Source organism: Notothenia rossii (assembly GCF_949606895.1).
Source record: "Notothenia rossii genome assembly, chromosome: 5".
NCBI lineage: Eukaryota > Metazoa > Chordata > Actinopteri > Perciformes > Nototheniidae > Notothenia > Notothenia rossii.
The window spans coordinates 50,985,558-51,013,516 of record NC_136903.1 but is presented as its reverse complement, the minus strand read 5'-3'; the positions used below and the strand labels follow the sequence as shown (position 1 = coordinate 51,013,516).

The window sequence follows — 27,959 nt, the reverse complement described above, 5'->3', positions numbered from 1 at the left end:
AAACTCTGAAAAAGTCATATTGCTAGCTTACCATAAAAGGCCAATTCGACCGATTGGTTGAGCATATTTTCAAAAAAATAATTACACCCTTGTTAAAACTTTTTTTGTGCATCAAGTTATCTAATTATGTTCAGTCAGTGCCCTGCCACTAAAATATGTCAAAAATGATATGTTTACCTTACAAAAGTTGACCAAAAAGAGTGATTTCTTCAGCAGTGATTTTTAGCATTGCCAACTTTCTCAGTTGAAGCTAGCTGAAGGGCATTCTGTTTGAACCACAGTGACATCTAGAGGTTGTTTTGTGCATAACATGTCAACCAAAGGGTAGAGCTGGCTGAATCAGATGGAGTTCAACTTTTTTTTTTTTTTTTCAACAAGATATCAAGACGCGAAATGTGCTCTACCAAATGGTGGTGCTGGCAGTTGAGACGGATCACGTTTTGTTCAGTCGGATAATATCCACATGTCTACCCTACTTTTATAATTTTATAATCATAAATCTAATCGATAGATTTATGATCGATAGATTTATGATTAGCATATTCGTTCATGATGGCTCATGTCAGTGATAGTGATGACATCGTTGCGAAATTATTAACCTGCTGCAGCCTCACCTTCACTGAGTTTATGCTTTAGATGGGATATCAGTGGATATTTTCTCTGTTCACAGAACTGTCCAGAACGTAATCCTTATCCAGTGTCCAAACAGCTGCCTGCTCTAAAGATAGTCCACCTTTGAGACAGTCAGAGGTATCATACTGAAACTCTCATGTGGACAGATCTGTTGAATGATATCTTCTTTTCCAATTTCCACATGAAAAGATATTCTGTACCCTGGCATCATAGCTCCTCTGGTTATCAAAGCCGACCCACTGGTTGCCTTTAAATGCGTAAAAAACATTCTGAACATGGACCCACAGGACTTAGGCGCCTTTTAGGATGGAGCAGGTCTTGAAAATCTATATTATAGTAAATTAAGTGTTGTCACAGCTACAAGTAGAACTTGTAGCAGTGTTGGTAGTATTAGGACGAGTTCATGTGGTTTTAAAAAAAAAAGGTAGAAAATAAACTTGCTTAATCTGTGATTCGTCGACGGGCTCTAAATATTCATCCCATGATGCTTTTATCTAAATCTAACTGTTAAAAACATCCAAATCTACTTCAACATGGATAAGTTATCACGCAATATCAGTATATAATCTTTATGAATATTGATAATGAATCCAACCCCGCATGGAGATACACACCAGAGAGTGGTATTTATTCTCCCATGCCAGGCTTCTTCAATCCTGGAGGTCAGCCATGATCTCCCATGTTTGTCACTTAAAATGTGAAACTCAAAATTAGAACTTAGAAGTTATAACATACAAAAGGTACATTTTCTAAACAGAAATGTTGAGCTGGCACGATTTGGAATTCTAGAGAACAAAATAATTCAACATACAATACATATGAATAAGTTATCTCAACAGAAGATTATTAGTTGGCTCAAAAGTAGGCAGTTTTCCTTAAAACTTAAGAATGTGAGTTGGCCTCAAAACACAAAAATTGAGTGCAGACAGTTGCCTTTTTTTTTTTTTTTTATGGTGTACCCAATATCCTCTGTTTTTTGTGTTACTGACTTAATACTGATACTGCTAAAGTCATTATTTACAGCCGAACAATCAACTTCCTCCTCTGCAGTCATTCCTGCTGTCCTTCAGCAGGTGGAGGAGTTTACCAGAGAATCATCTCACCGAGACGCCTCATTATCGTTAAAAACCTTAGTGAAATTATTCGGTTTTTTCTCCCTTAACAGGGTAGACTGGATCATGTGACTGATATTGTGTGTGACTTACTTCCAAAATATCACCTAAAGCATTATAACACGAAACTAATTTGAAACTAAAATGTTTTTCTATTATCCATCACTGTTTTGATGTTATGCCGTTGTTTAGAGCCCTAAATGGCTGATAATTGTTGTTTGAATTTTGAAAAATGTATGCTCCTCTGTCCATGATTTCGTTGCAATAAAACCACAGTATAACTCTTCTGTATTGATACCATCCTGAGGAGCTCAGTCAGAATCTGTTTTGGTGAAACCTGATCAGCTGCAGTCTGGGATTGTTCTGTCAAAATGCTGTTTGTGAGCTTTGGTGAATCCGCCTCATGATCCCCCGCATTTTAGAGAGAAACAAGGCCCTTGCTGAATGCTGGCTATCTAACTAGCTATGCACCGTGTTTAAAATCAAAATAATCAGAATTGTTAATACAATCGTAACTTTATTAGGTAAAGATATGTTAATGTTAACAATCCTTAAATCAACAATCACCACACTAAATACATGCAGGCCTCTTACGACCAGTGACTCAGTGACCTTTAACACCAACTTTTTCACTTATCAAAGACAGTGAAGTTTGTTTTTTTATTTCTTTGGGATCTGGTGGGTTAACTGATCACTGTATGTTAAATTGCTTTCATATACTATGAATGAGTGTGAAAGGTTCGCTCCCTCGGTTTGAACCTCTCTTTATTCCTGACTGACCCAAAGTATCACATCAGTATCAGGGCAATAATCATGTCTATGATAATAATCATGTCCGCAGTCTCAACTGCATGTGGTGCTGTGATTCCTCACCGCTGGTCTGACTAAGAAACAACAAAAGGTAAAATACTGTAGGAGCATTTTATGTAAGAGCCTGGATTAATGCCATATATAATTCAGATAAAACCTGTCATTATATAAACATTGTAAGTTCATTGATTTTTTGGAATTGGCCCTCTGTGCCTGTAGCGGGGACATAAGAGTTGTCCCCGCTACATGGTTACCCCCTCTTGGTTTATTTGTACAAAGTTCCTGAACAGCTGTTGGTGTCAAGATTAAACTAAACTCTGCAGTTTAGATGCTCTTCTTTTTTGTTAGATATATAGAAAATAAATTTAGCAAAGTAATACATTTAAAATGAATATGTACTGTATATTGAAATGACCAGTCATCACAATTTGTAGTACTTGATGCTTCTGTTTGTAATCTGCATTGTATGTTACATATTTAACAAGATGCAATGTATCAATACACCACTAAGGATAGTCTCAGATCAATGATTGTACACACAGTGGATACAATAGAACTTTAACATTCTGTCTATTAGTTTGCATCAGTTGTAGTGCACTCTGCCTCCACTGGGGGCTCAGGGCCAGGTGCAGCACTTGCAGCTGTCCTGGAAGACAGTTCCCGGTCCGCAGTGGTTCTGGTGGGTGACGCCCCCATCGCACGAGTAGAAGCTGTTCTTGTCGTCTGGGTTGGGGTACAGGCCGTCAGGTTTCCCGTTGCAGAAGCCAGGTCCTGGGGCGTGGGTGGTGGTTGTGGTGGTGGTGGTGGTGGAGGTTGTGCTAGCACCAGGTTTGGCGGTGGTGGTGGAGGGCAGTGGGGGCAGTTCTAAATGGTAGCAGTAGAAGAGTTAGAAGGGTTTGAGTGCAACAATACATGTCTATTAATGTGTGTCTATAACATGACTATGACTTAATGAATAATCCAGACAACATTGTACATTACTTTACTACTGCAAATACTCCATAGTATTAGTAAGAGACAGGTTTTTTTTTTTCAGAATATGACATCTCATCCCTTAAGATACCTGTTGTCCAACTTTGTGACGACAAACCTGATGCCTGTTAAAATAAGACTTCTATGACTTAAACTCTGAGAATATGAGATTAAACTCAGTAGTAAGGTTTATATGGCAGCCAAAAAGATTAGTATCTGTCTTGAACATAGTTTACTAACTGAATTAAATTGCTTTGGACCTACCAATATTAAGAAGTTTTCGGAGATGTGACAGCAGAGGGTGGGCGCCCTCTCCGCAGAATTGTCCTGCAAAGTCATCCAAATCAAGGGCCCACACAAAGGCACCGCCAAATTTCTCCTTCTGCAGGTAACGCACCTGTTGGGGTAACACATAAATTGATGGCAACACTTTGGATTTGGTGGGAATATGTTAGAATATAGAGCTGATGTGCCACCTACCTTGATCTCATAGCTCTCCCTGTTGTCGAATCCCACCCACTCGTTGTTGGTGGTGGCATAGGGAACTTTCTGGTCTTCAATCCACTTAATGGTGGTGCCCTTCAGGAAGCCACAGATCTAGACCATAGACGATAGTTTTTGTAAATTATATATACTGTACATCATAATGGGTTTACTCAAGCCTTATCTAATCTGTACCTCATAGTAGGCCCAGAATCCAGCTTCACGTGTGTATTGTCCGGCTGATGCAGGGCCACTAACTGGAGCTCCAACACCATCATCGTCTGATTTTGTCAGACGGAAGGTACGACCATAGGTAGCGAAACCCATCATCAGCTTCTCCTCTGGGGCGCCGTTATTTTTCCAGTACTGCATGGCATAGTCCTACAAAAGGGAAATAAGAGATGATGTAAAACCTTTAAAGAAGGTACTTTTCTTCTTTAGTTCCGAAATGTACTTACAGTGTTGAAATAGATGAGTTCACCAGTGTCCTTGGATCCTTGGAACAGTGGGCTGTTGTGTCCAGTGAATGTGTTCCAAGTTCCATGGAAGTCATAGGTCATTACATTAATGAAGTCCAGTTCCCTGGATAGGCAAACACAAGAAAATCATTTCAGAAGCCTTCTTAGAACTCCCAGTTTTCCTTTCAAGAGACATACAAGCAGAACACTCACTTGGCAATTTCAGCTATCTCAAATCCAGCATCGATGGTTCCTTTCCCAGCAGCAACTGCAGCAGTCACCATGAGCTGAGGGTTGCCGGTGGCCTTGGCCTCAGCAGCGTAGGCAGCCCTGAGCTCCTGCAAACACAAACCAGAAAGTCAACATGATGTAAACATTTGAATTGTAGCTGCAGTTACAAACTAAAGCAAGATAAATGGAGACCCACCCTGCAGAGCAGAGTGAACCGTCCTTTATCCTCAGGAGGACTTCCACGAGATCCAGGGTACTCCCAGTCCAGATCCAGACCATCAAACCCATGAGTCCTCAGGAATTTGATAGAAGACTGGATGAACGTCTGGCGGTTGGCTGGATTGGACACCATGATAGAGAACCTGCTTGGAAGATTGGGTTTAGTTACCATACACTATCCAAAACTGAACAAAGATTAAAAGTCATGCATGATCAATATACATATATGATGGTTTTCATTTATCTGGTTATCTATTTATCATTGCTTTTTAAAAATAAACATACAGATATGGAAGAAGAAACTAGACCAATACATGTCCTTAAGGTTCCAATAATGTAGCGGTTAGAGAACCAGTAACATAACTCCCTTGAGCAAGGCACCGGACACCTCCCTTCCCCCCCTACTCCCATTGCTCCCCGGGCGCTGCACACTAGCTGCCCACTAGCTGCCCACTGCTCCTAATACTAGACTCCTGGTACTAGGATGGGTTAAATGCAGAGGCCAAATTTCACTGTGTGTGCTGTGTGCTCTGCATGTGAGACCATTAAAGAGGGTTTCATCCCTCCCAATTATATTCTATTCTCATGTTATTAGTTGGGTTCCGGATTTAAAATATGACTTACTGTGTAGAACCAAAGTTCCACCCGCCAACAGCCAGAAGAGTCTTCAGATGAGGATTTCTGAAAACAGGACAGAGGGTAGGTTAAGACAATACTATATTTCCACCCCATTTGTTTCAATCTTGTAATTTCTTATTACTGAACAGTGTATCAGAGACTCAAGTTGTTCCTTTACATTATACATTACAGAACATCCCTTGACTGGAATCATTGTTTTAGCAAAGTCCCCATTTCAGCTAGAATTAGCTGCTGAAGGCCTCTTTTGCATGGAACAAAACGTCTGCTAATGCCAGAGCCACTGTATCTTAGCCTGACCTCTGACCTCTCTCAACTCTGGCCACTTACTTTGATTTCAGTCCATTGAAAGACTCGTAGAGGACTTCATCATTCCACTCATAGGTAACCAGCTCGTTGGCATGGTTGATCATGGAGAAGGCGTAGATCAGGGTGGTGCACAGGAAGGGGTCCACATTATGTGGCATGTACTTCGCCGGACCAGGTCTATACTGGGACCAGTTGGTAAAGTAGCATATCATCTGGGTGGCAGATCCTGTGGTGGAGTAAAGGAAGAATGAAGAAACGTTGATTCCAGTAATGTTATGCAAGTGAAAATCCAATTCAAATTAGTCTTGTTGATCAAAAAGTATTAGGACTTACCCAGTTGACATATCACCAGACATAACCCTAAGGAATAAATAAAATAAACAGTGAGACTATACATCTAAAATATACAAGACAAATCAACTTTATTTTTATTTCTCAATATCACACATTTGCATATAAAGGACTTCTAAAATCTGTGCATCTTATGGCACCCTCTGTCTAACTGGATTCAGATAAGGACACATCCTTTAACTGGTGAAATGAATGGAATATGCTTCAAAAAGCAAACAAAGAGAGAAGTAAATGTTGTTTGTACAAATACACCAAAATAGAAAAATAATATTATGAACGATCAGGATGACAGTATTAAAGATATTATAGTTGGAAAGTGAAGATTAATTACCCGCTAGAATTGTGAGCCTGGTCATTTTGAATTAACTTCTCACAAATTCACTGGATTACTATGGGAGACAAAAAGTAAACAGGGTCAATTACAACATCAACAAAAGAGAGCTACCATTCTTTAGATCATCATGATACAAATGTTGAATTTAGAGGCATTGTTTGTTCTTAGACCCACCTTAGACTGGACCAGAGACCCGACCAACCACAGCAATGTTAGGCTTTTTATACATTTGATTGTACCCAGAGAGATGGGGAGGTGTAGCTGCCTTTGATACATTGGGGTAATAAATGTTATGATTATTAGAGAAGGTTTTGATAAGATCCTGCAGAGTCTGAAGTCCGAAATGACCTGTGGATCATAGTCCTCAAATGTCAACTTTGATTGTTTAGATGTCTTATTGTTATGGTTTTCATGGAAATCAGTAATTCATATATCATCAACTCATCTTCAACTCAAAATCAATATTTGATCATTCAAAAAATGCAAATAGATTATGAAATCATATTGTGTAGCTACAGACTCTCCTGCACTGAAAAACTGAAACTTTGACTTGAACTAAATGTATCTAGTCAACACATTTCACATAACTGTAGCCTACTAGGTAAGTTGAAAGCAATAATATTAAATTGAAACTATTTAAATGTAATAATATTACTCTTACAGTCATGTGAAATGTGTTGACATAATACATGTAATTAAAGTCAGCGTTTCAGCTTCAGCGTGTCCTCATTCCCAGCTTTGATCACTGTATCTTTGTCCTTTGTTTCCCAGCGGCCCTGACCATTGAATATCATGACGTTTCTCAACCAGCAGCTTTTTCTGATGGAGATAAGGGATGAGCTGACTGGGGCATTCTGGGACACAGGGGGGTGTGATAGGCACAATAAAAGAGAAACATATTTCAAACACACAGGAGGTAGACATGACAACGTGAACACCTGAATAATCTACAGTACAAACAGCAAAGATATGAGTTTAACAACAGCATGACATGTGTAACAGCAGCAGCTGGTGAGGAACTAGTAACGTTTTAAACTAATACATAAGACAAAGTTAAATACTTTCCACAGTATTGAAATGTACTACTTTTGAAATGAGTCCTACCAGCAGTCACAGTTTTTCACTGAATCGCAGGCCAAGACAGGCTCCTGCTGAGAAGAATGAGAAGAGATGAATAGCATACGATACAATACAATCTTATTAACAGATCAAGTCTAAACATTTTCTTGCATCACAGCAGCTTTATTTACAACAACAAAGACACATATTTAGAGAAACATGCTCAAGACCCTCTAACGTACATTTGACCTGGGATTTGACTCTGTATTTCATTTCAAATGAAGCTTTAAAACTGTGCCATGAGGAAAGACATGCATTCCACACCTTTTCCAGACAGAATGAATCAAAGAATCCTCAGTCTGAGAAACTGTGCCAATTCAAACAATCATTTAGTGCTTTCCTGTCTCATAAAACATGATGTTCCCATTCAACTAAGCTGCATGTGACTTTTCCAAGGAGACAAATCTTTCCTGGGATCATGGTCGCGATTTTAAACGAGTGGTTAAGGTTGAGAATAGAAACAACAACAACACACACCACAGAAAGTAAGGGGAAATTAGGATGGCTTCACTGTATTAGTACAGTCACAACAGGACTCCACCTTTTAGGAAATGTATATTTTTGAAGTGTCAGAATATATGTTATCTGTTCCATCTAAAAGATTTACAACACTATGAAATATAAATTTGAGGCTCAGGTTGTAACCGCTTTATTATTTATTTGTACATCAAAACAGCGATCAGGCAGAACACCATCTAAATGTAAGTGACCATGCAGTCATGTTGAACTGAAACATCATTTTCAGGAGATCAGACTCCCTACACACAAAGGCAGTGTGCAGTCTACATAACATTACATTGCATTTAGCTGACGCTTTTATCCAAAGCGACTTACAATAAGTGCGTTCGACCAATAAGATACAACCTTGAAGAAAAAAGAATCATATAGTACATCAGGTTTCATTGAGCCAAACATTTCAAGTGCTACTCAACTGGCTTTAGATAAGCCAGCCCTTTATTAGTATATAAGTGCTTTGTTAATAATTCTATCGCTCGAAGTGGAGTCGAAAGAGATGCGTTTTCAGTCTGCACCGGAAGATGTGTAGGCTTTCTGCTGTCCTGATTTCAATGGGGAGCTCATTCCACCATTTTGGAGCCAGGATAGCAAACCCACGAGTTTTTGCTGATGGGAACTTGGGTCCCCCTCGCAGTGCGGTGCAGCGAGTCGTTTGGCTGATGCAGAGCGGAGTGCACGTGCTGGGGTGTACGGTTTAACCATGTCCTGGATGTAGGAAGGGCCAGATCCATTCTCAGCATGGTACGCAAGTACCAGTGTCTTGAAGTGGATTCTAGCAGTTACCGGATTTTATTGTTTATTATTTAAAACTGTGCCATAATCTATTATGCAGCTGCAAAACCAGATGACTGTTTTACTTTTTGCAGTTGCTGCTGCATAAAGCTGCAGGTGCATTTTGAGGGTTGTTCAACACAGTTATTGTATACACTTTCCATCTGTCCAGGCTCCTACAGAACCTACTGAATGCTCCCAATCCTGCCCTGACAAACATGTTACTAGTAAACCTCAACAAAACTTTGATTTGGAGGAATTTGAGTAATTGCATGTCCAGAAAGATAATGTGATTTATTTTTGTGCTGTTTGCCCATGGTGATCTTCATTACATCTCGGTCTTCTTCATATTAGGGTTATTACTCTCAGTATTGATTGAAAGCAATTAGTGAAGTGGTACAATTGTCCTTTGAAGCAAACATCTCTACAGCAATAACAGCATGACCTGAGTGTTTTTATTGCTCCCTATAGCTCAAGTCACAAAGATTATGTGTTATATGGCGATGGCCGAATGACGTCAGACATTCTGATAATTAGATATGTCATGTATCCATCTCCTCTGGCACAAACACCATGCAGTGAAAGAAAATACTGAGGTGTTGGAGCTGGCACACCCCTATCACTTGCTGGAACATAAAGGCAAAGGTCTTCAGGCCAAATATAAGCAATGCTGAAAAACAGTACCAAAACGTTTCCACTGTGACTGATAATGTGTTACAATAAGATATGGCACATGTAATGACACTATACAATCCTGCACAGACTATTTTACAGTGAATACATTTTCATGTTTTTGAGCCCATACATTCTTTGCTCTTCTCTGTTGATAAAGGTGTGATTGGGATTTATTGTTTAAACTGTGTGTTATTATTAATGAATGATTCACTTGAACCTGTCTGACAGTGTGAGGCAGTGAGACAGGGCGCTGAGGTAAAAGCTTCAGGAGTCTGCTGCTCTGAGCTCAGGGTTTGAAGACTGCATTTCAATCAAGCCTACATGATACAGATCAGCATTACACAGAGGTGGGAGAAGTACTCACATCTTGTACTTAAGTAAAAGTAGAAGTACCAGAGTGTAGGATTACTCTTTTACAAGTAAGAGTCCTGCATTTGAAATGTTGCTCAAGTAAAAGTAGAAAAGTATTATCATCAAAATATAGTGAAAGTAGTGACAGTAAAAGTAGTCATTGTGCAGATTGGTCCATTTCAGAATAATATATATCAATCAGTTAGTTGTAATGACCTTGTATACTGCAGGGTAGCTTGTGAATTTACTCCAAGTGGAACTAAAGTCTGATTTAACATTTGATTATATTTCACATCATTCATCCACATCTTTGAAGTAACTAAAGGTATTAAATACTTGTAGTATAAAGTACAAGTTCCTCAACATTGTACTTAAGTACAGTACTTGAGTACATGTACTTTACACCACTGGCATTACAGTGCATTTTAATATTAACCAAACCATTACAAACCATGAATTCAAATTCAAAGTTAAATTAAAAAAGAAAAACACGTTCTGGTCTGTTAACCCAACAGGGAAACAGAAAGACAAAAGGAATAGATAATACCTAATCAGAGGTGGACAGAAGACTGAGAGCTCTATGTTTTAATACAATTATTTCCCTCAACACATATTGTGTATCTTTTAAAGACATTTAAAACACATTTGTTGAAAACGTCTTCTCTCTCAAAAACCTCAGCAAAATGGATTTTAGTGCCGTGTCTGTGGTAAGTGCTTTAAAATGACTTCTATGACAGCTGTAAGGGGGTTTACAGTTACTTTGCTAGATTGAAGCTTGGTGACAAATCTCTGTGCTGAAAACCTGTTATCACAGTGTTGTCAGTATTGTACTGTACTCTAAAAACAGCTGTTTATTTGCTGATTTGTGTGATATTTATCCTCCAATGCAAGAGAGAGAACACAACTGCCAAGGCTTCATCAAGGGGTGAGAACATATTCTATACCCACCTCGATCAGACCACCTCAATACTTTCAGGATGACATCACCAATTGAGGTGGAGTGCAGCAGTTACATTTTTAACAGCATTAGGGGTATCTTATCTGCATTGCCACCAACATTTATTTTATCTATACATTTCTCCTTAAATAAAATGGAAGATTCAAATCAAAGCAACGTTTTATTGTCACACTTGTACACAGATCTGAATACAAAGTTAAATGTAGTCGCTGCATAACCCATCCTGGTATAGGGGGGTGTTTCAAGGACTCAGTCCCCAGAGGCATTGAGCTTGTTGAGTCAGTACTGAGACGTCAGTGACAGTGACAGTTCTCCAACAGCTAATATTTAGGGCCACACACAGCACTTGCAGCCAATGTCGAAGACAGTCCCAGCACCACAGTTACTCAGGTAGGTTCTGCCTCCTGCACATGTGTAGTATGCGCTTCTGTCAGCAGGGTGGGCGTAGATGCCGTCAGCCTTGTCTTTGCAGAAGCCGCGTCCTGGGATGGGGACGGTGGTCCTGGTGGACGGAGCGGGGGTGGTTCCACTGGGTTTCCCGGTTGTTGTGAAGGTCACAACAGGTTTGGAGGTCGTGGCTGATACTGTGGTAGTGACAGCAGGTCTCTTGGTTGTGGTTGTTGGACGTGGAGGCATCTCTGTGTGAGGTGTAAGAAAGAGAAATACATAATTTTAACATTTGTAAGAAAATGACTTGTATGAAGGGTTGGTTTGACAAGCTAGGAACATATTGGCTAAAAATAAAAAGTTGAGTGTCATAACTTACCATTATCAATGAGTTTGCGTAGATGGTACAGCAGAGGATGGCTTCCCTCTCCACAGAACTCTCCTTTAAAGTCATCCAAATCCAAAGCCCATACAAAGGCACCACCAAACTTCATGTCCCTCATGTACTGGACCTGTGGATCAACAAGAAGACAAGTCAACCAAAATATTCAGTAGGAATCAATTTATCTGTTGAATTTCACCATGCGGACAACCCTAAATCTGTAATCCCTGGTTCATACCTTGTTCTCATAGCTCTCCCTGTTGTCGAATCCCACCCACTCGTTGTTCTTGGTGGCATAGGGAACTTTCTGGTCATCAATCCACTGAATGGTGGTGCCCTTCAGGAAGGTGCAGACCTGAAAGATCAAAATGCCATTGGATTATTCCATGTTCCATCCATTCTACCTGTGTTAGCATGCAGTATTTCTTATTGTTCAGACCGGACCTCATAGTAGGCCCAGAATCCAGCTTCACGTGTGTATGGTCCGGCTGATGCAGGGCCAATAGCTGGAGCTCCAGCACCAGTGCTTGATGTTGTCAGACGGAAGGTACGACCGTAGGCAGCGAATCCCATCATCAGCTTCTCCACTGGGGTGCCGTTGTCTCTCCAGTACTTCATGGCATAGTCCTGAAATAGAAAGGGAGGGAAGATAACAGACACAATGCTTGAAATTCTTCATGCAGACAATCGACAGTGATTGTCTCATATCAAAAGGTTATCCAAGGGATTTTTTCTTGGACTTCCATAAAGTTGATAGTACATTTCCGGTCCACTTATCCTTTTAGTCGACTCAAAAGTGCAGGATCATACATTTTATTAACTTCATGATATTTTTGTACATTCTACTCTCCAAGATGAGATACGCGAATGACAACGGTATGAAATCATCCTACTAATATTGTCAGAGGGCATCAGTTGTGGCTTAGTTGTATCTATTAGCAGACATTCATGTGTAAAATTGGTTTGGTTACACTAAAAGAGTATTGCATTACAATTTGATGTATGTATTCCTGCATCGTGTGTGCCATATAATGTCTTCCACTAACGCCGAGACAACTGCATCTCTTACAGTGTTGAAGTAGATGAGGTCCCCACTGTCGTGGGAGCCGCGGTACAGGGGGCTGTTGTGTCCAGTGGATCGCTCCCAAGCTCCGTGGAAGTCATAGGTCATCACATTGATGAAGTCCAGATGCCTGAAAATCATATGAAATACTGATAAAGTCCCCATCCTACTATCTTTAAATGATTTTAAATAATAAAACTGAAAAAATTAAATAATAACAATCTGCAGTACTTGGCAATTTCAGCGATCTCATATCCAGCATCGATGGTTCCCTTCCCGGCAGACACTGCAGCAGTCACCATGAGCTGAGGGTTGCCGGTGGCCTTGGCCTCAGCAGCGTACGCTTTAACAAGTTCCTGAAAAAAAACCATTAATAAGACGCTCATAAATATATGATGTTGTCAATGGGATATGTGCGTTAGAGCCAGTTATGGTAAAAAGATGTCGAAAAACAGATTTTAACCGTTAAATTAGATTATCCTACACTTAGTAAAAGAAAGAATGACGTTCAAGGCTGTTCATTTTATTGGAGTTTTGCGTATTTTGTTTTGATTTGTTTGACTATAGAAAAGGCCTATTTTCTTTGTTGAATGTGTGTGAAAATATTATTATTTTATTTTAATTAAATACAATTCGCACATCATCAGCACATCATCAGCACATCATCGGAAGGCAAATAAATAATCAAAATTGTAAACAAAATATATAAATTAATAAGATAACACATTAGAGATGTCTGTTCAAGGCGTCAAGTGGCTTGATGGAAACAGAGGAAGGAACCTGCGACCATATGTTTCCAATGGCTCAAAACACCAGGACCCACCTTGCAGAGCAGACTGAACCTCATCTTGTCCACTGGAGGACTTCCACGAGATCCAGGGTACTCCCAGTCCAGATCCAGACCATCAAAGCCTCCAGTCCTCAGGAATTTGATAGAAGACTGGATGAACGTCTGACGGTTGGCTGGAGTGGACACCATGATGGAGAACCTGAGGAAATGTGTTCAACATTAAATAAACTTTAGACCATTGTCCTAAAAAACTGAACAACTATTTTTACTGAACAACTATCAGAAGTATAGCATATCTCTTATCAACGTTTTTTTCTTGATCTATTGTATATTTTCATTTCCTGAAGAAGAAGCAATGAAGGAACACTTACTGAGTTGAGCCAAAGTTCCATCCACCAACAGCCAGTAGGGTCTTCAGACCAGGGTTCCTTTAACACATAGATGCAGAATACTTGAGTTGACAAAGGCCTGTTTATCATAGAGAAATGGGACATTATAATTTTAACAAATGCAGATTGAAGTACAAGTTGCAGGAACTAGGGATTTTATTTCATATAGTGGAAAGACAAACTCTTACTTGCTCTTCAGGCCATTGAAAGTCTTGTACAGGACATCGTCATTCCATTCATAGGTAGTCAACTCGTTTTTGTTGTTGATGATTGAGAAAGCATAAATCAGATGGGTGCACAGGAAGGGATCCACATTTTGGGGCAGGTATTTCCCAGTCCCGGGTCTGTACTGGGACCAGTTAGTGAAATAGCATACCATCTTGGAGGCAGTTGCTGGAGATCAATAAAAGCAAATCTGTGGTCAGCCTTGCAAGAAATTATTAATATTTTCTGACATTTCAGACACATAATACCAATGAGACCAATATCACGAGAGTGACTTACCCAGTTGGCACATCAGCAGGCACACGCCTATAGAGAGGTGACCATGAAACAATGATAGGCTTAATGTATCATATTATCAAGAACCATGATAATGTGAAGAACTGAGACCTGATGATTGATTACCTGCTAAAAGAGTGAGCCTCGTCATTTTGATCTCAAACTCTGATTTCCTTTTTTTCTAGAATAAATAGATCAAACAGATTGGTCAAAGAAAAGACAGAGACAAACAATAGGAACATAAAATTACTCCATATTATTTTTTAAACCTGACAATAACTATATTGTACTCAAAGCATATTGCCTATAAACCCAAATGAGTTGGTGATTATCTCAACCAATGTAAACGAGCATTGTTTTTCTGGAATATCTAAATCTTTGTGTAGTTTTGAATCAGTCAAAATCAATATCAATATTTCCTTTATACATTTGTTGAATTCAATTCATAAAAGCAGGAATAACATACACTGAAAAAACAGAATCATTGACTTTAATTAAATGTATTATGTCAACAAATGTCACATTAGGTTAGATGAAAGCAATAATATTAAGTTGAACCTTCCTAATTAATTCTTTAATTCAACTAAATATTATTTATTTCAACTAACCTAATACAGTTATGTGAATTCTGTTAACATAATACATTTATTTATAGTCAACGTTTTAGAGATTACACCTGTTCATTGTTCTTGAAACTCTCAGTTTATCATATAATCGTTTTAAGATTATTATCTTGGTTTCAAATGAAGTGTGCAGACTATCAGCACATTTCCCCTGTCACAGCCTAACCACTTGTTCCAGGTATAACCATGTGTAGTGGATACAAGTATCACCTTTACAATTTAGCCCTAAACACAACTGCAGCATTTCCCCAAAATTACCAGAAGCACTGTTTTTACATGTGTCTACCATGTCTGTTTTGAGGATGAGAATCTGAGAATCTAAGATTACCTGTATAAATAAAGGTTATATAAAATACAATTGATAAATAGTTCCATTCTCTGGCAACTGAAACATACTGAAGCTGAATCTCTACAGTCTGCAAGGCAGCAGATAGGAAGGCAAGCTTACCTTGGGATCTCAGAAGCATGGATATGTGTGAGTTGAGGATCTTATATATATCCAGCTGTTCAGGTGCATATATCAGACCTTCGCCATGAAAGGGAGGTGGGCAATTATTATATGTTCAGTATACACAAAGGATAAGATAAGTATGAAGTATGGTGATAAGCTGTACTATATGGCATGGAGACATTGCATCCAAGAGGCATATTTCTGTACAAGATATGACTCAATTTCGGTCATGACATAGACGCTTTTTAATAGGAAAATTCCAAGCAGCAAAACCTAAAACTCAACCCTCCAGTCGTGTTCCTTTAAATGCAGTTAATATACAAAGAATAGACACTGAAAATGTGCCTATCAGCATGGAGACTGACGGCAATTAAAGCATATGGATGTGTTCAAATATCTAACGGATACAGAATCATACGACTGGGCTAGTACATGAAATCAGTGCAATCTAGGTTAGAAAAAAGATGTTCAGCAGACTACATCTTGATGTGTTATTCACTAAGTTGTAGGCCCATCATACCAAAACAATAGCTGAAGAAAACACTTTGTTGAACAGGGGGAACTGCAGTCATGGTATATTTATCACTATGAGCAACTCTATTTAAACAGTTATTGGCCCATTGTTCATAATGCAACTTTAAAGGGAATCATCTTATTGGCTCTCTTTCCTGAGGTGAGATTAGCAGAACCAAATCATCTTCATGTCTGTGCATTAACAGCAGGCCCGGTTCTACGGGGGTGCATAAGCATGCACCCTCAGTTGAGTCGTTCTGCACCCTCATTTAAAAAATGAGAAGTAAAAAAAAAAAAAAATCGAATGTGAAAAATATTACATATATAATAATAATAACAATAATTGTAGTAATAATAATAATAATAATAATAAGAAGAAAAATGGTTAAAACAACCAGCCCTTATCGCCTGCAGCAACACTGCATCTACTGCAGGTAATAACAGTTCAAATAATGGGGACATTACGTTACCCGCTGCCACTGTGGTGGAAACTAACGTCCTAACGCCCGACTCGCCGGCTTGGCCCGCCTCGACCACGGAGGCGGAGCAGCCGCAGCCGTCTTCGTTGCCCCAAAAACCGCCACCCCTCGGCGGCCCGCAAGTGCCAGAGGACCTCGGCAAAACAGAGCCTGCCCAGGTATATTTAAGAAAGTACCCAACTCGCCTGTACAGTGGGGTAAGGCGCTCATTTTGCAGCTCATGGTTTCCAAACAGAGATTGGCTGGAATATTCCTGTAAAAAAGATGCCATCTTCTGCTAAGCATGTAGACATTTCGGTTCAAGTACGTCAGGTGCCTTCACCACAACTGTACCAGAGTACCAACCGCTGTCTACTGGTACTCATCGAGTAACTCACTCACTAACAATGAAATACTATAACAGTAAAACAAGAATACAGTTTAAAAGGGGAGTGATTTGTAAAATATCCATAAAGAAAAAGTAAATCTGTTTACAGTTCTGTTTCATATGGGTGTTGAGAGATGTATCCATAGATCTCTTCATGTTGCTCTCAAAGTGCACCAGATTGATGCTTTTAACTTCAACATTAAAAAAAAATCTTCGAGGTGAGGACCCCCCTAGAGGGAGTTAGGTCCTCTCCCCACTTATAAAAATAACACTTTACCACTGCACCCTTCCTAATCTCGGATGCACCCTGACTCATTTTGTTCTGGACCCGGGCCTGATTAACAGACTTATTTGTCATTCAAGTCACAACATGTTTAGCCTAGCAGCAGCTAGCAGGAGGCAGCTAGCCAAAGCCATGAACAACTGTTATTATAGCCTGAGTAACATGCTTTTTGCAGACAACAAGTCTCCAGTATTTCTGTGCAGCCTCTAAGAGTCTCTGTCCAAATATCTCCATGAACTGATTACCAAATGAGTTAAAAAATAACGTTTTATCACAAATGAAATGTTCTTGCTAGCTGTAACCCCCTCTTCCTGTCTATAAACTAGGACAGGCTAAACCTCATTCCTCCAACTTAATGTCTTACTAACAGACATGAGGTTAGATTAATCCATTCACCTCTCCCTTATAATAGGGAGTGAATAAGATCCTTTGATCCAGCTTCCCCCTGGTATCTCCTCTCCTTGTCCCTGGGAAGCTATTGGAAGCTGAATTGTCCTCGGACATATTTTGAACAATAGTCACTGGCTGTCCTTAAAAGCCTGATGCAAATCAATCAGCTGTTCATAAAATAGCTGTTTAGGATTTTGTAGCTAACGTATAGATCTACCCTACCCTACCGATTTTTCTACCGTCTACGGACTTCGCTGACTTTCCCTACCGATTTTCAATTTTCCCTACTTTTTTAATGCAGTATTTTCTGATTTATGGCGCAACACTAAGATATTTCACTCTGTGCAAACCTTTGATGTCAACAACATGAAACAAGAATATGAACCTGGCTTTATCCAGTGTTCACACAAGAGTCCTACACCCTGACCCTTTATATATACAGTCTATGACCCTGACACATTCTTCATCTGCACTGTCTCAACTGAAAAAGGACCAGAAGCACATTCAAAATATAATAAAATGTGGAGACTTTGGGATATTTATCTCCCATTATTTTACTTTTCGGGCATTTTACAGACCAGTGTTTACCAAACTACCACTTTTTCTGAAAAATGCATAAAATTATGCAATATATGTTAAATCAACCCAGTCTCACGGCATTTCGTGTTATTGTCACAACATTTAATCTATTGATTCGTGTTCACCAACACGATTTTCCCCTTTTTTTCGTGTCACACAGAACGATTTTAAAAGAAATGTATTTCCATTGGTAGTATGTTTCGTGCCTGCAGCAGGTCTTTTTGTCCGGTCGGGTCTTGGAAGACCGGAAGCTGTGGGGTCCATAAAAACATGTTCTTACTCAATATCAAGCCACGATTATTGTTTTTATTTTTAAATGTTATAATGTCTGACTTATTTTGTCATCTGTGAGGAAAATAAATGGGGCTCAGAGCATCAAAATACTGAAATCTGTATTTTTAAAAAATCTTTTTTTTCTTCTAATTTGTTATTCTTTTCTAAATAACACACTGTTACTTACTCAACAATAACACACAATTACCCTTATTTTTATTTATTTGTTTGATTCCATAATCTCGGGCTTTTTTGGCGTCCGTCAGGAACTGAATTTCAAAATAAAAATAACCGGAAACAGACGTAGGCCTATAAGGGACATTTAGAGCATCATTGCGATACACAGCCACTGAACTGATTACCCAGATCCTCAGCTATGGTTTAAGCTCGGTGATTGGATGATATGATAATATGATGATGATGATGATGATGATGATGATGATGATGATGAAATCCGAAAAACCTTTCGGAGTTTCACTTCTTTCTTTCAGACAACGGGAGTTAGTCAGTTCCCTAAGAGCCAGCATGCGGGACCGGGATTCTGGGATTTGTAGTCTTTCTGGTTGCATATTTTTCATAGTCTTATATTTCAACAGTTTTACGACAAACTGTGACTTTTTTGACATGGAAATGATTATTTAAGATTGACAAACATCTTATGCGTAATTCGTGGCACAATTCAAACGGGATCGAAAGATAATCTTTCTCTCTCCATTGACTTCAATACATACTTTTTCCGAAATAAGGTCCCATGGGCCGGAAGTAGATGGGCGGGACTTCGCCTCTCTATTGTGTTTCGCAACATGTTCTCTATGGCACGTCTCCACTGGGAATTGTAGTTTTAGAAGACGTTTTCGTTTTTCCCAAAATTAGAAGTTGACAGCATTAAACTGTGTACAGCCCTGTAGGTTTAAGCAATAGGAAACACATTGGTGTGTACACATTTAAAACATACAGGCCTAATTAATAAATGGGTGAAAATCGCTTGTATCCATAATGTGCAGCATTAATGTATACCCACATGACAGCTCATTGTTACTTTGTAATTCTACTCCACTACAATTCAGAGGTTAACCTGGTATTTTTACTCCACTACATTTATTTTAGTTACTTTGCAGATTCTGATTAATGATGTGAAATATAAACAACCCTTAAAGCAGACTTTAGTTACACCTGAGTAAAATTCAGGGAAAGGTGATTGTCAAATGCCAACAATCAGGAGAGATATTAGTTGGTGCTTGAGAAGACTAAACATTTATCTGCAGATCTCTATAAAGTATATTCATTAGTCGTTATTCTCTACTAATAGTTAATTTATTTTTTAAGGTTTATTGACATATCATATACACAACTAATTCAATAACGAGCTTTAACCACTAGGCGGTGCACACAAGGTACACACAGCCATAATAACTTTGTATTATTAGTGTAGGACACTTGTGTATGTATATCTGAAGGTGTGTAGTTTTATTCATGTTTCATCTACCAATTGGATCAAATATAAAAGTCAGCCGAATTAGTATTGATACTGCAAGGAGACGTATTGTGTGAAGAGAAATTGAAGATGTTTTTTAAAAGCTGATATATTTATGATCCACGTCACGTATTCAGTTTCCATGGCAGTTCTTCCAGTTTGTCTAGAAGTCTACTCATCAGGGCTCTATAAATAGAGAAGTACGGCAGATGTGTAATATGTAATGCAGCCGAACCGTGTGTTACAATGCCGTTATGTGATGACTTTCAAAGAGAAAAGCAAGTACACTCGGAAAAAAGTATTATTATAATAAATAAATAAAATGTTTTTCGGATTTCATATCGCATAAACACCATATCCTAACGTGCATTGCGGCTAAACAATCCAATCACCGAGCTTCTAGCTGAGGATCTTGGGTAATCAGTTCAGTGGCTGTGTATCGTAATGACGCTCTAAATGTCCCTTATAGGTCTACGTCTGTTTCCGGTGACTTTATTTTTAAATTCAGTTCCTGAGGAACAGCTGAAAAGCCCGAGATGATAGAATTAAACGAATAAATAAAAACAAGGATAAGTGTGTGTTATTGTTGAGTAAATAACATTGTGTTATTTAGAAAAGAATAACAAATTAGAAGGAACAAAAGATTAAAAAAAATACAGATTTCAGTATTATGAGGCTCTGAGCCCCATTTATTTTCCTCACGGACGGCAAAAAAAGTCTGACATTATACGATTTAAAATAAAAACAATAATCGTGGCTTGATATAGAGTAAGAACATGTTTTTATGAACCCCACAGCTTCCGGTCTTCCAAGACCCGAACGGACAAAAAGACATGCTGCAGGCACGAAACATACTACCAATAGAAATACATTGCTTTTAAAATCGTTCTGTGTGACACTAAAAAAAGGGGAAAATTGTGTTAGCGAACACGAATCAATAGATTAAATGTTGTGACTATAACACGAAATGCCGTGAGTCTTGGATGGTTAAATACATGATTTATACATGTAATTACTGGGGTTCCATTTCTTCTGATTACCTCATTTGGGCGTGTACATTTGCCGCATGCAAACCTACCTCTTTTGTATTTGGAAAGTGCATGCATGACTTACATAATACATAATGGTACATGCGTGATAACATATTGGAGCTCAAATAAATGATTAATGTTTTATTGACTTATATAACATAGATTTGCGTATGTTGAGTGTGGCACCGTAGTTGATTTGACATGGTTATGTAAGTTTCATAATAAAAAGCCACCAAAGTCCCGTGCTGAGAGAAGAAAAGAGCTTTTATCAGATCTCTTATCTCCGACTGCTGCAGAAGCACTTGTGCCTCATAAACATGTATCTAGGCTGAAGCTTTGAAGTTTGAAAGATAATCATAAAGTCATAAACTACTGAGTACTGAGCGAGCACTGTGCAACACAGATTTGAGTCCATCGGAGTCTGTTGTGTGTTCCTGCACGCTGGTGATGACCTGAGATCACTTTGATCGGGAAACATTAGAACTGCAATCAGCTGTGCTAAGGTCTCCAGAATATGATGCAACACTAATGATACCACTGTTGACAGTTCTGCTGTTTAAGTGGCCGTGTCAGACCTGACCTCTAACACACCTACCTCTATTAAGCTTACCATTGATACAAATATGCTACATTTGCTGTAGATGGAAAGGATGTATGTTTCCATCATGTCTTTTCAGACGTGTGAGACCAGGCATGTGAAACTATAGAACATTCTGAACTTTTGACCTATGCACACTATGCATTCTAGATGGGGCAATAAAAGTGTAAAGGTTCCAGCAACAATTCTGAGAAGGCGCTTGTGGTTTTTGACACCTTGAGAGCGGTTACAGCGGGTATGAAGACAATGAAGCACAGGATGCAGACGGCCTACGCAAATATTTGAACCAACTTCCAGGGCCAGCGAATCGTAGAGACAAGCTGTCCTTATTGTCTCTGTTAATAAATTAAAGTATAACGTTTGCATATTTGAAATTAAATGTTTAAAGAAAAAACTTGATTCTTAACCTGACATTGACAATGTGTTCTGCTTTCATGAAAACTGTTCATATTCCCTCTTGTTCAAATGACATATTATTACTATAAGTATTTATTTGTTTTAATTTGAACTTAACATTTTTAATTGTTCATTAAGTAAAAGTTGAACATATGTGACCTCCTTCTCCCTCAAAGATAGAAAAGGGGAAACCACCTGATGCAGAGAGGGAGGAGGCAAGATACTATAAAAGATGATGTGTGAAGAGAAAGGGGGGCTTTTTAGGCTTTTTAGGCTGTTTCTACACGGACCACGATAGAGAGGCGAAGTCCCGCCCATCTACTTCCGACCCATGGGACCCCGGAAGCGGAAAATTATACATTGACGTCAATGGAGAGAGAAAAGTCATCTTTCGATCCCGTTTGAATTGTTCCACGAATGACACATATGATGTTTGTCAAATTAAAAGAACATTTTGCAAGTAAAAAAAAAAAAAATGTGTCGTAAAACTGTGAAGTTACAATTTTTTTTGTGTGAAACCGCTCAGTGAACTACAGGTCTCTGGTCTCGCACAATACGCGTCACTATCACAAAGATGGCCGTCACGTTAGCAAATTTCACCTGTCTCTTTCAGAATGAGGCGAAAAAGTATAAAACGAGGTGTAAATCACTACAAGTCTGGGCATGTTGAGAGCTGTACATACACGAAAGGGGAGTTAGTCGGTTCTGTAAGAGCCAGCATGCGGGACCGCCTTTACAAGGTTTCAGTGAGTAATATGAGTGCAATGTTTAAGGTTAATGTCAGCTAGCTAACATTAGCTAATAAGGTACACTAACGTGTTTTGTTTTAGCAACTAGTTTTCTCCTTAAGAACTTCGTGGTCTCTGTGTATGCTGTGGATAACATTAGTGTTCACAAGAACAAGATACACTCCCGTGTTTTGTTTTAGTTGCTCTTCAGATTGAAGCGGCCAGTTTTATATCGACTATATGTGTGATCTGCTTTTTACATCTCGTTGTGTCATTTGAGTTTATTTGCTGTGTGTAGATTCAAGGATTTTGGTTATCTTGTCCAGGGATGCAAACTTGTCACCTTTCGGCGAAATTCGCCGTTTTGAATCCAAAATAAGTCGTTTGTGTGATTAATGTAGATCTGCAATACAAATATTTTGGGGTATGGGAGGGGGTCTGGGACCCGGATTAATGTGCGGATGCGAGCTTTTTTTATATATTGTAATGAAGCGCGAGCTGTGTGCTCGAGTCTTCCTGCCTGTCGGCTCTGCTCATGATGTATAATAAGGCTCTGCTGCTCGGCGATGATGGTCTAGCTTCAGCAGCTACATTACCTACTGTGCGTTCGTTAAAGAGCCTGTGACACGAACCCAACAACTGTTGTGCAATGAAATAGTGGGCTACTAGTAATCTCGAACCGTCAGTTTAAAAAAGAAAAAGCGATACCGTTCCGATAAATATCAATAATTTCGAACATCGCGGGAAAATTCCTTCGACTCATTTTGAGGTTTTGGGGGAAGCCGGAAGTGACGTCAATGCGGGAACGCTTCACTGTGCGGCGAGAGAGCCAAACACGGACAAAGTGTGTTGTCATGCGTAGAAATGGTGAATTACTGAGTTTAGGCACGTTAATAACGTTTTAATGAAGTTGACTACAGTATATTCATATTTGTCAGTGCTTTCATGTCAATTCGGCGAACATAAACATAAATGATCGTGGTGAAGATGATGATTAAATTAGGATTAAAAATCGGTAGTGAGAGCTGCTGAATTTCCTCCCGTCGGATGTGATATAATTGATTATTTTTGTAAACTCAAGTGGATGAAACTACATTTATTAGTGCTTTCATGTCAATTCGGCGAACATATGATACATTAAATGATCGTGAGGATGATGATTTAAAAATCTTTTGTTTGAGCCGGTCTGCATTTCCTGATGAGAAAACAAACCTTAGCTTTTTGTAGTTGCAGACTCAGTGGTGTAGTGGGCGTTGGACGCGGGGGTACACCGTACCCCCACTTATTTGAAGCATGATTTCTTTTTTTAATAGTCTAATACATCTAAAATCATTGCCAGTGTTATCAGTTGCAAGTGTGTGTTTGTTGTAATAATGACGAAAACATAATAGGCAGAATTCACAGTAATTATAATAAAAACGTAGCTCAAGCATTTATGCAACTTGATTTGAAGCGTGTGTGTGTGAGGGGCAGAACTGTGTGTGTAGGGTGACCAGGTGTCCCGCACTGTGCGGGACTGCACACACAGCATTTTTATTATTTGTCCCGCGTCCCAGACATTGAGACTATGTCCCGCATTTGAGTGATAGTCGCGCAGAAAGGCCGGATCGGTTTGCTGACAGCCGACACCGCCCTTTATTATTATATTGTCTAAACGGCATCATGTAAGTTGCGCTGACAGGCGACACAGAGGTCCCCAAGCCCCCCCCCGTTGACAGTTCACGAGCGCATCCATAGTGTCTCCCGTCCACCCACCACCCCGTCCATCCAGTTAAACATCCCCACTACACCACTGGTTGTAGTACACCAACATGGATTAAACGTGTTTTTCTTTACCACAATGTTGGGGAAATTAATGGATAAAATGCACGGATTATTATTATTATTATTATTATTATTATTCCCACTCCGATCGGGACACTAGGTCCACCGTTTCCCCGCAGTGAGGCTCCCCCCGTTGACAGTTTACGTGGGCTGGGCTGGGTGCAGTGGCGGACTGGCCATCGGGACGAATCCCGATGGGCCGGTACCGAAGTGGGCCGGTCGGATAAGTCACTAGCACATCCCCCACTCCCCCCGTTGACAATTTACTAGTTGTACCGAAGTGGGCCGGTCGAGAGTCCCGGGCTGATTTTTAGTCCCAGTCCACCACTGGCTACATGACCGTATGATCGCCCATATTGAAGCACCTAATTCCTAAACTTCTAACAGATACAAAATAAACCGATCCTTCAGCCTCATATGAGCTCTCAGACACGTTCAAAATTAAACTGTCATCGATGTCTGAGCTTGCTGCTGTGTGCCCCATCGTGCGTTTACATGCAGATGCTGGGATCCTGAACGGTGCAGCTGGAGCGCTGTGCCCGCATTGACATCACCGATAATTTGGCGGGACTTGAAGAATCCCCGAGAAGATCCAGGAAATGGTCAACATTGAAGGGCAGATTAATGGTTATCAAAGTACAAATATCCAAAATCAGTTCAGTAACGGTTTTCAAGGGGAAAATATTTACTCAAATTGATGGGTTTGGATGATGGGGGAAAATCGTGTCACAGGCTCTTTAATATTAACTGTGTGGTTCGGAGTGACTGTGGCACAGACTGGACCGCTGGTGAACAGCTGTTAGAACGGGCCGTTCAGGTGTTCAGAGCAGAGCTCCCTGTCGGAGCGGCAGAGCGTGATGTGCACTGAAAAGTCTTTTTTTCCCGTCGCAATATTATCGTTGAGCTAGCTAACTAGCATACATTGTCACTATCTGCTAACGTTAGCTTTAGCCTTCGTTTTCTAATCGTTTTTTTCATAGGCTATAAACAGAGGTGGTATAAGTATATATCTTGTACTTGATTAAAAGTAGAAGTACTCAGTTATTGTACTTGAGTAAAAGTAGAAGTACTCACATCTTGTACTTCAGTAAAAGTAGAAGTAGCCTACTCAGATCGTGTAGGCTACTTGAGTAAAAGTAGAAGTACCAGAGTGTAGGAATACTCTGTTACAGTAAAAGTCCTGCATTCCAAATGTTCCTCAAGTAAAAGTAGAAAAGTATTATTATCAAAATATAGTGAAAGTAGCGACAGTAAAAGTAGTCATTTTGCAGATTGGTCCATTTCAGAATAATATGATATGTTTTATAATGATTGATCATTAAAGTGTTATCAAAGCTGGTAAAGGTGTAGCTAGTTTGAATGACTGTATACTGCAGGGTAGCTTGTGAATTTACTCCAGGTGGAACTAAAGTCTGATTTAAGACTTGATTATATTTCACATCATTCATCCACATCTGTAAAGTAACTAAAGGGATTAAATACATGTAGTGGAAGTAGCAAAACAAGTACAAAGTAGCAAAACATTGAAATACTTAAGTAAAGTACAAGTATCTCAAAATTGTGCCCAATTATAGTACTTGTTGAGTTTATGAACTTAGTTACTTTACACCAGTGGCTATAAAGATAGAAAGACTAAGCCTTGCACAGAGGCATGAAAATGAATTTTCAAAATGCTCAACAGTGCTGCCAAAATTATAAACTGGCTGCTACACAATTAAAATAAATGCTTTTATATATTTCTATTAGATGTGACTCTTTGGCGTTTCTGTTAATATTAACACTGCTGCTTTAGTTGTTCTGACTGCTAAAATCCTCTGTTATTCCTAAATTTAAAGCCGATATTCTGTGGGGTCGGGGGGCTCGGATCCTTGTCACCTTTTTCATACCTGATGAGTTTGCATCCCTGTTGTCAATTTGTTTGGTTATCTAGGCACAGCTGTGTGTGACTCCCTCTGGTACACTGGTATGCCATTTCCTAATGTAGAGAGCATTGATTGATTAATAAACTACACACTGACTCTAGATCCTGACCAAATCCTTTTTTGTTGATCAAATGTTTAAAAAAAAAATGTATTGTATATTATATAACAGCTGCACATCACAGACCGGAGTCTCTGCTACTGTGGACCACGAAGGAGGCGATCATTATCCCCAATGCCCAAAGACCCTGCATGGCATGGAAATCTCCTCCTCCTGGAACAACTCTACACCCAGCATATGCTCCCTGTGTTGGCCAGTAGAGAGGAGGACATTTAAATAAACATACTCTTAACACCCTCGGACTCTGCGTTGTGTTTCGTATGTGTGATGGGGTGTTATGCAGAGGGGAGGAAAACAGGACACAGCAGATTGGGATTGTGGTGGAGATGCTGAGCAGTTATTTAATTGTTGCATGTAATTATTATTATACTGCATGCTTCTTAGTTATTCCATCTTTTGCTGTAACATGGATCTGTATGTAACTCTATATTTACTTATACCACACTTCCTTCTACATCATACACCATCATTATACATGGTGTATATAGGATATATATATATATTTGTATGTATCTGTAAATTGTATAATTTTATTTTTCATATTTGGGATTTCTCTTTTGTCCACTCAAATACACTTGGCCCTTTCTCTTTTCCATGTGGAAAATGGCAGCTGCATATTCTGCTTTTCTCATCTGGCTCCCTGTCTGCTCGTCTACAATGAGACAATTATATAATTAATTACTAATAATCATTTAAACCTGTTATTACCAATATTTCACAAATGCTTCATGTAAACTTAAGAGCACAGCTGTATGTTGAGTGTCAGCTTTGCTTGGTTCATCTTACTGGGGGGCAGCTACATGAATGTCGGTGCAGTCCACAATAATTTTGCAGTTGAAGGCAGAATTAATTTATTATTGACTCAGAATGAAGGACAACTTCATGTCATACAATACATTGACTTTATTTGTAATTGTGTAAAAAAATATGAGCATTGATTAGCAAGCAGGACCTGCAGGAACAGAGAATGGTGATGGATGGAGCTGGGAAGAGAGAAGAATAAAGAAATCAGATAAACTTTATTATCGAATATTAAAAATTCAATTTCAAAACAAGTTGTCGCTCCTACAGTTTTCTAGTATGTAAAGATGATTTCACATGACCAATGCAAAATATCACACTCAATACATGTGTGTCTCTGGGGGGTGCATTGTGCCTTTGATGTATATAAATAATATACCATAACCAAATACTATTACGTACAGTGGAAATCGGGTTGCCAGAGCAGGTCAGTCCAGTGTGCATGTTCCTCAGGGTCTCAGCAGTTACAGGTGAGGTAAAGAAAATAAAAGAGAAAAAGGTCATTAACAACACTTTAAAGTAACAACACTGAATAATTATCTCTTTTAATAATTTTCTCTCAGTAATCACTCAACTACTGTCTTTCCAACAAACAGATTGACTCACTCTCACTATCATCACAATGAAACACATCCAGAAGAATGTCATGCAAAGCCTGC

The 27,959-nt window shown here is 39.2% G+C and overlaps 2 protein-coding genes and 1 long non-coding RNA gene across 4 annotated transcripts in view; 1 reads left to right on the top strand and 2 right to left on the bottom strand.

Moving 5' to 3' along the window:
* Positions 1 to 27,959, top strand: part of LOC307039104 — a 514,347-nt gene that overhangs the window by 395,458 nt on the left and 90,930 nt on the right. The gene's annotated exons all lie outside the window — the stretch shown is intronic.
* Positions 2,243 to 6,777, bottom strand: LOC307041751 (acidic mammalian chitinase-like). The gene is made up of 12 exons (XM_079685267.1): positions 6,723 to 6,777; positions 6,546 to 6,603; positions 6,197 to 6,223; positions 5,885 to 6,089; positions 5,543 to 5,599; positions 4,896 to 5,061; positions 4,682 to 4,806; positions 4,469 to 4,592; positions 4,206 to 4,391; positions 4,008 to 4,124; positions 3,792 to 3,924; positions 2,243 to 3,419 (listed from the first exon to the last, which is right to left on the bottom strand). The coding sequence occupies exons 2-12, from the start codon at positions 6,568 to 6,570 to the stop codon at positions 3,172 to 3,174; spliced, it is 1,413 nt and encodes a 470-aa protein (XP_079541393.1). The 5' UTR covers positions 6,571 to 6,603; positions 6,723 to 6,777; the 3' UTR covers positions 2,243 to 3,171.
* LOC307041750 (acidic mammalian chitinase-like) lies at positions 11,086 to 26,435 on the bottom strand. Of its 2 annotated transcripts, none has more exons than XM_079685266.1 (12): positions 25,534 to 26,435; positions 14,577 to 14,631; positions 14,454 to 14,480; positions 14,138 to 14,342; positions 13,932 to 13,988; positions 13,594 to 13,759; positions 13,002 to 13,126; positions 12,777 to 12,900; positions 12,152 to 12,334; positions 11,946 to 12,062; positions 11,705 to 11,837; positions 11,086 to 11,576 (listed from the first exon to the last, which is right to left on the bottom strand). In XM_079685266.1, the coding sequence occupies exons 2-12, from the start codon at positions 14,599 to 14,601 to the stop codon at positions 11,266 to 11,268; spliced, it is 1,473 nt and encodes a 490-aa protein (XP_079541392.1). In that variant the 5' UTR covers positions 14,602 to 14,631; positions 25,534 to 26,435; the 3' UTR covers positions 11,086 to 11,265. The 2 variants fall into 2 exon arrangements, with proteins under 2 accessions (XP_079541392.1, XP_079541391.1); XM_079685265.1 differs by lacking the exon at positions 25,534 to 26,435 and adding an exon at positions 15,522 to 15,609.

Excerpts from the sequence above, each read along its gene's own strand:
- LOC307041751 (XM_079685267.1), bottom strand. The coding sequence starts at position 6,570 with ATGACCAGGCTCACAATTCTAGCGG. Across the intron at positions 5,062-5,542 it reads TGGAACTTTGGTTCTACACA|GTTCTCTATCATGGTGTCCA; the intron begins GTAAGTCATATT and ends TCTTCCAAGCAG. Across the intron at positions 4,125-4,205 it reads GATTCTGGGCCTACTATGAG|ATCTGTGGCTTCCTGAAGGG; the intron begins GTACAGATTAGA and ends TCTATGGTCTAG.
- LOC307041750 (XM_079685266.1), bottom strand. The coding sequence starts at position 14,601 with ATGACGAGGCTCACTCTTTTAGCAG. Across the intron at positions 14,481-14,576 it reads GAGGCTCACTCTTTTAGCAG|GCGTGTGCCTGCTGATGTGC; the intron begins GTAATCAATCAT and ends ACCTCTCTATAG. Across the intron at positions 12,901-13,001 it reads GAGATCGCTGAAATTGCCAA|GCATCTGGACTTCATCAATG; the intron begins GTACTGCAGATT and ends TATGATTTTCAG.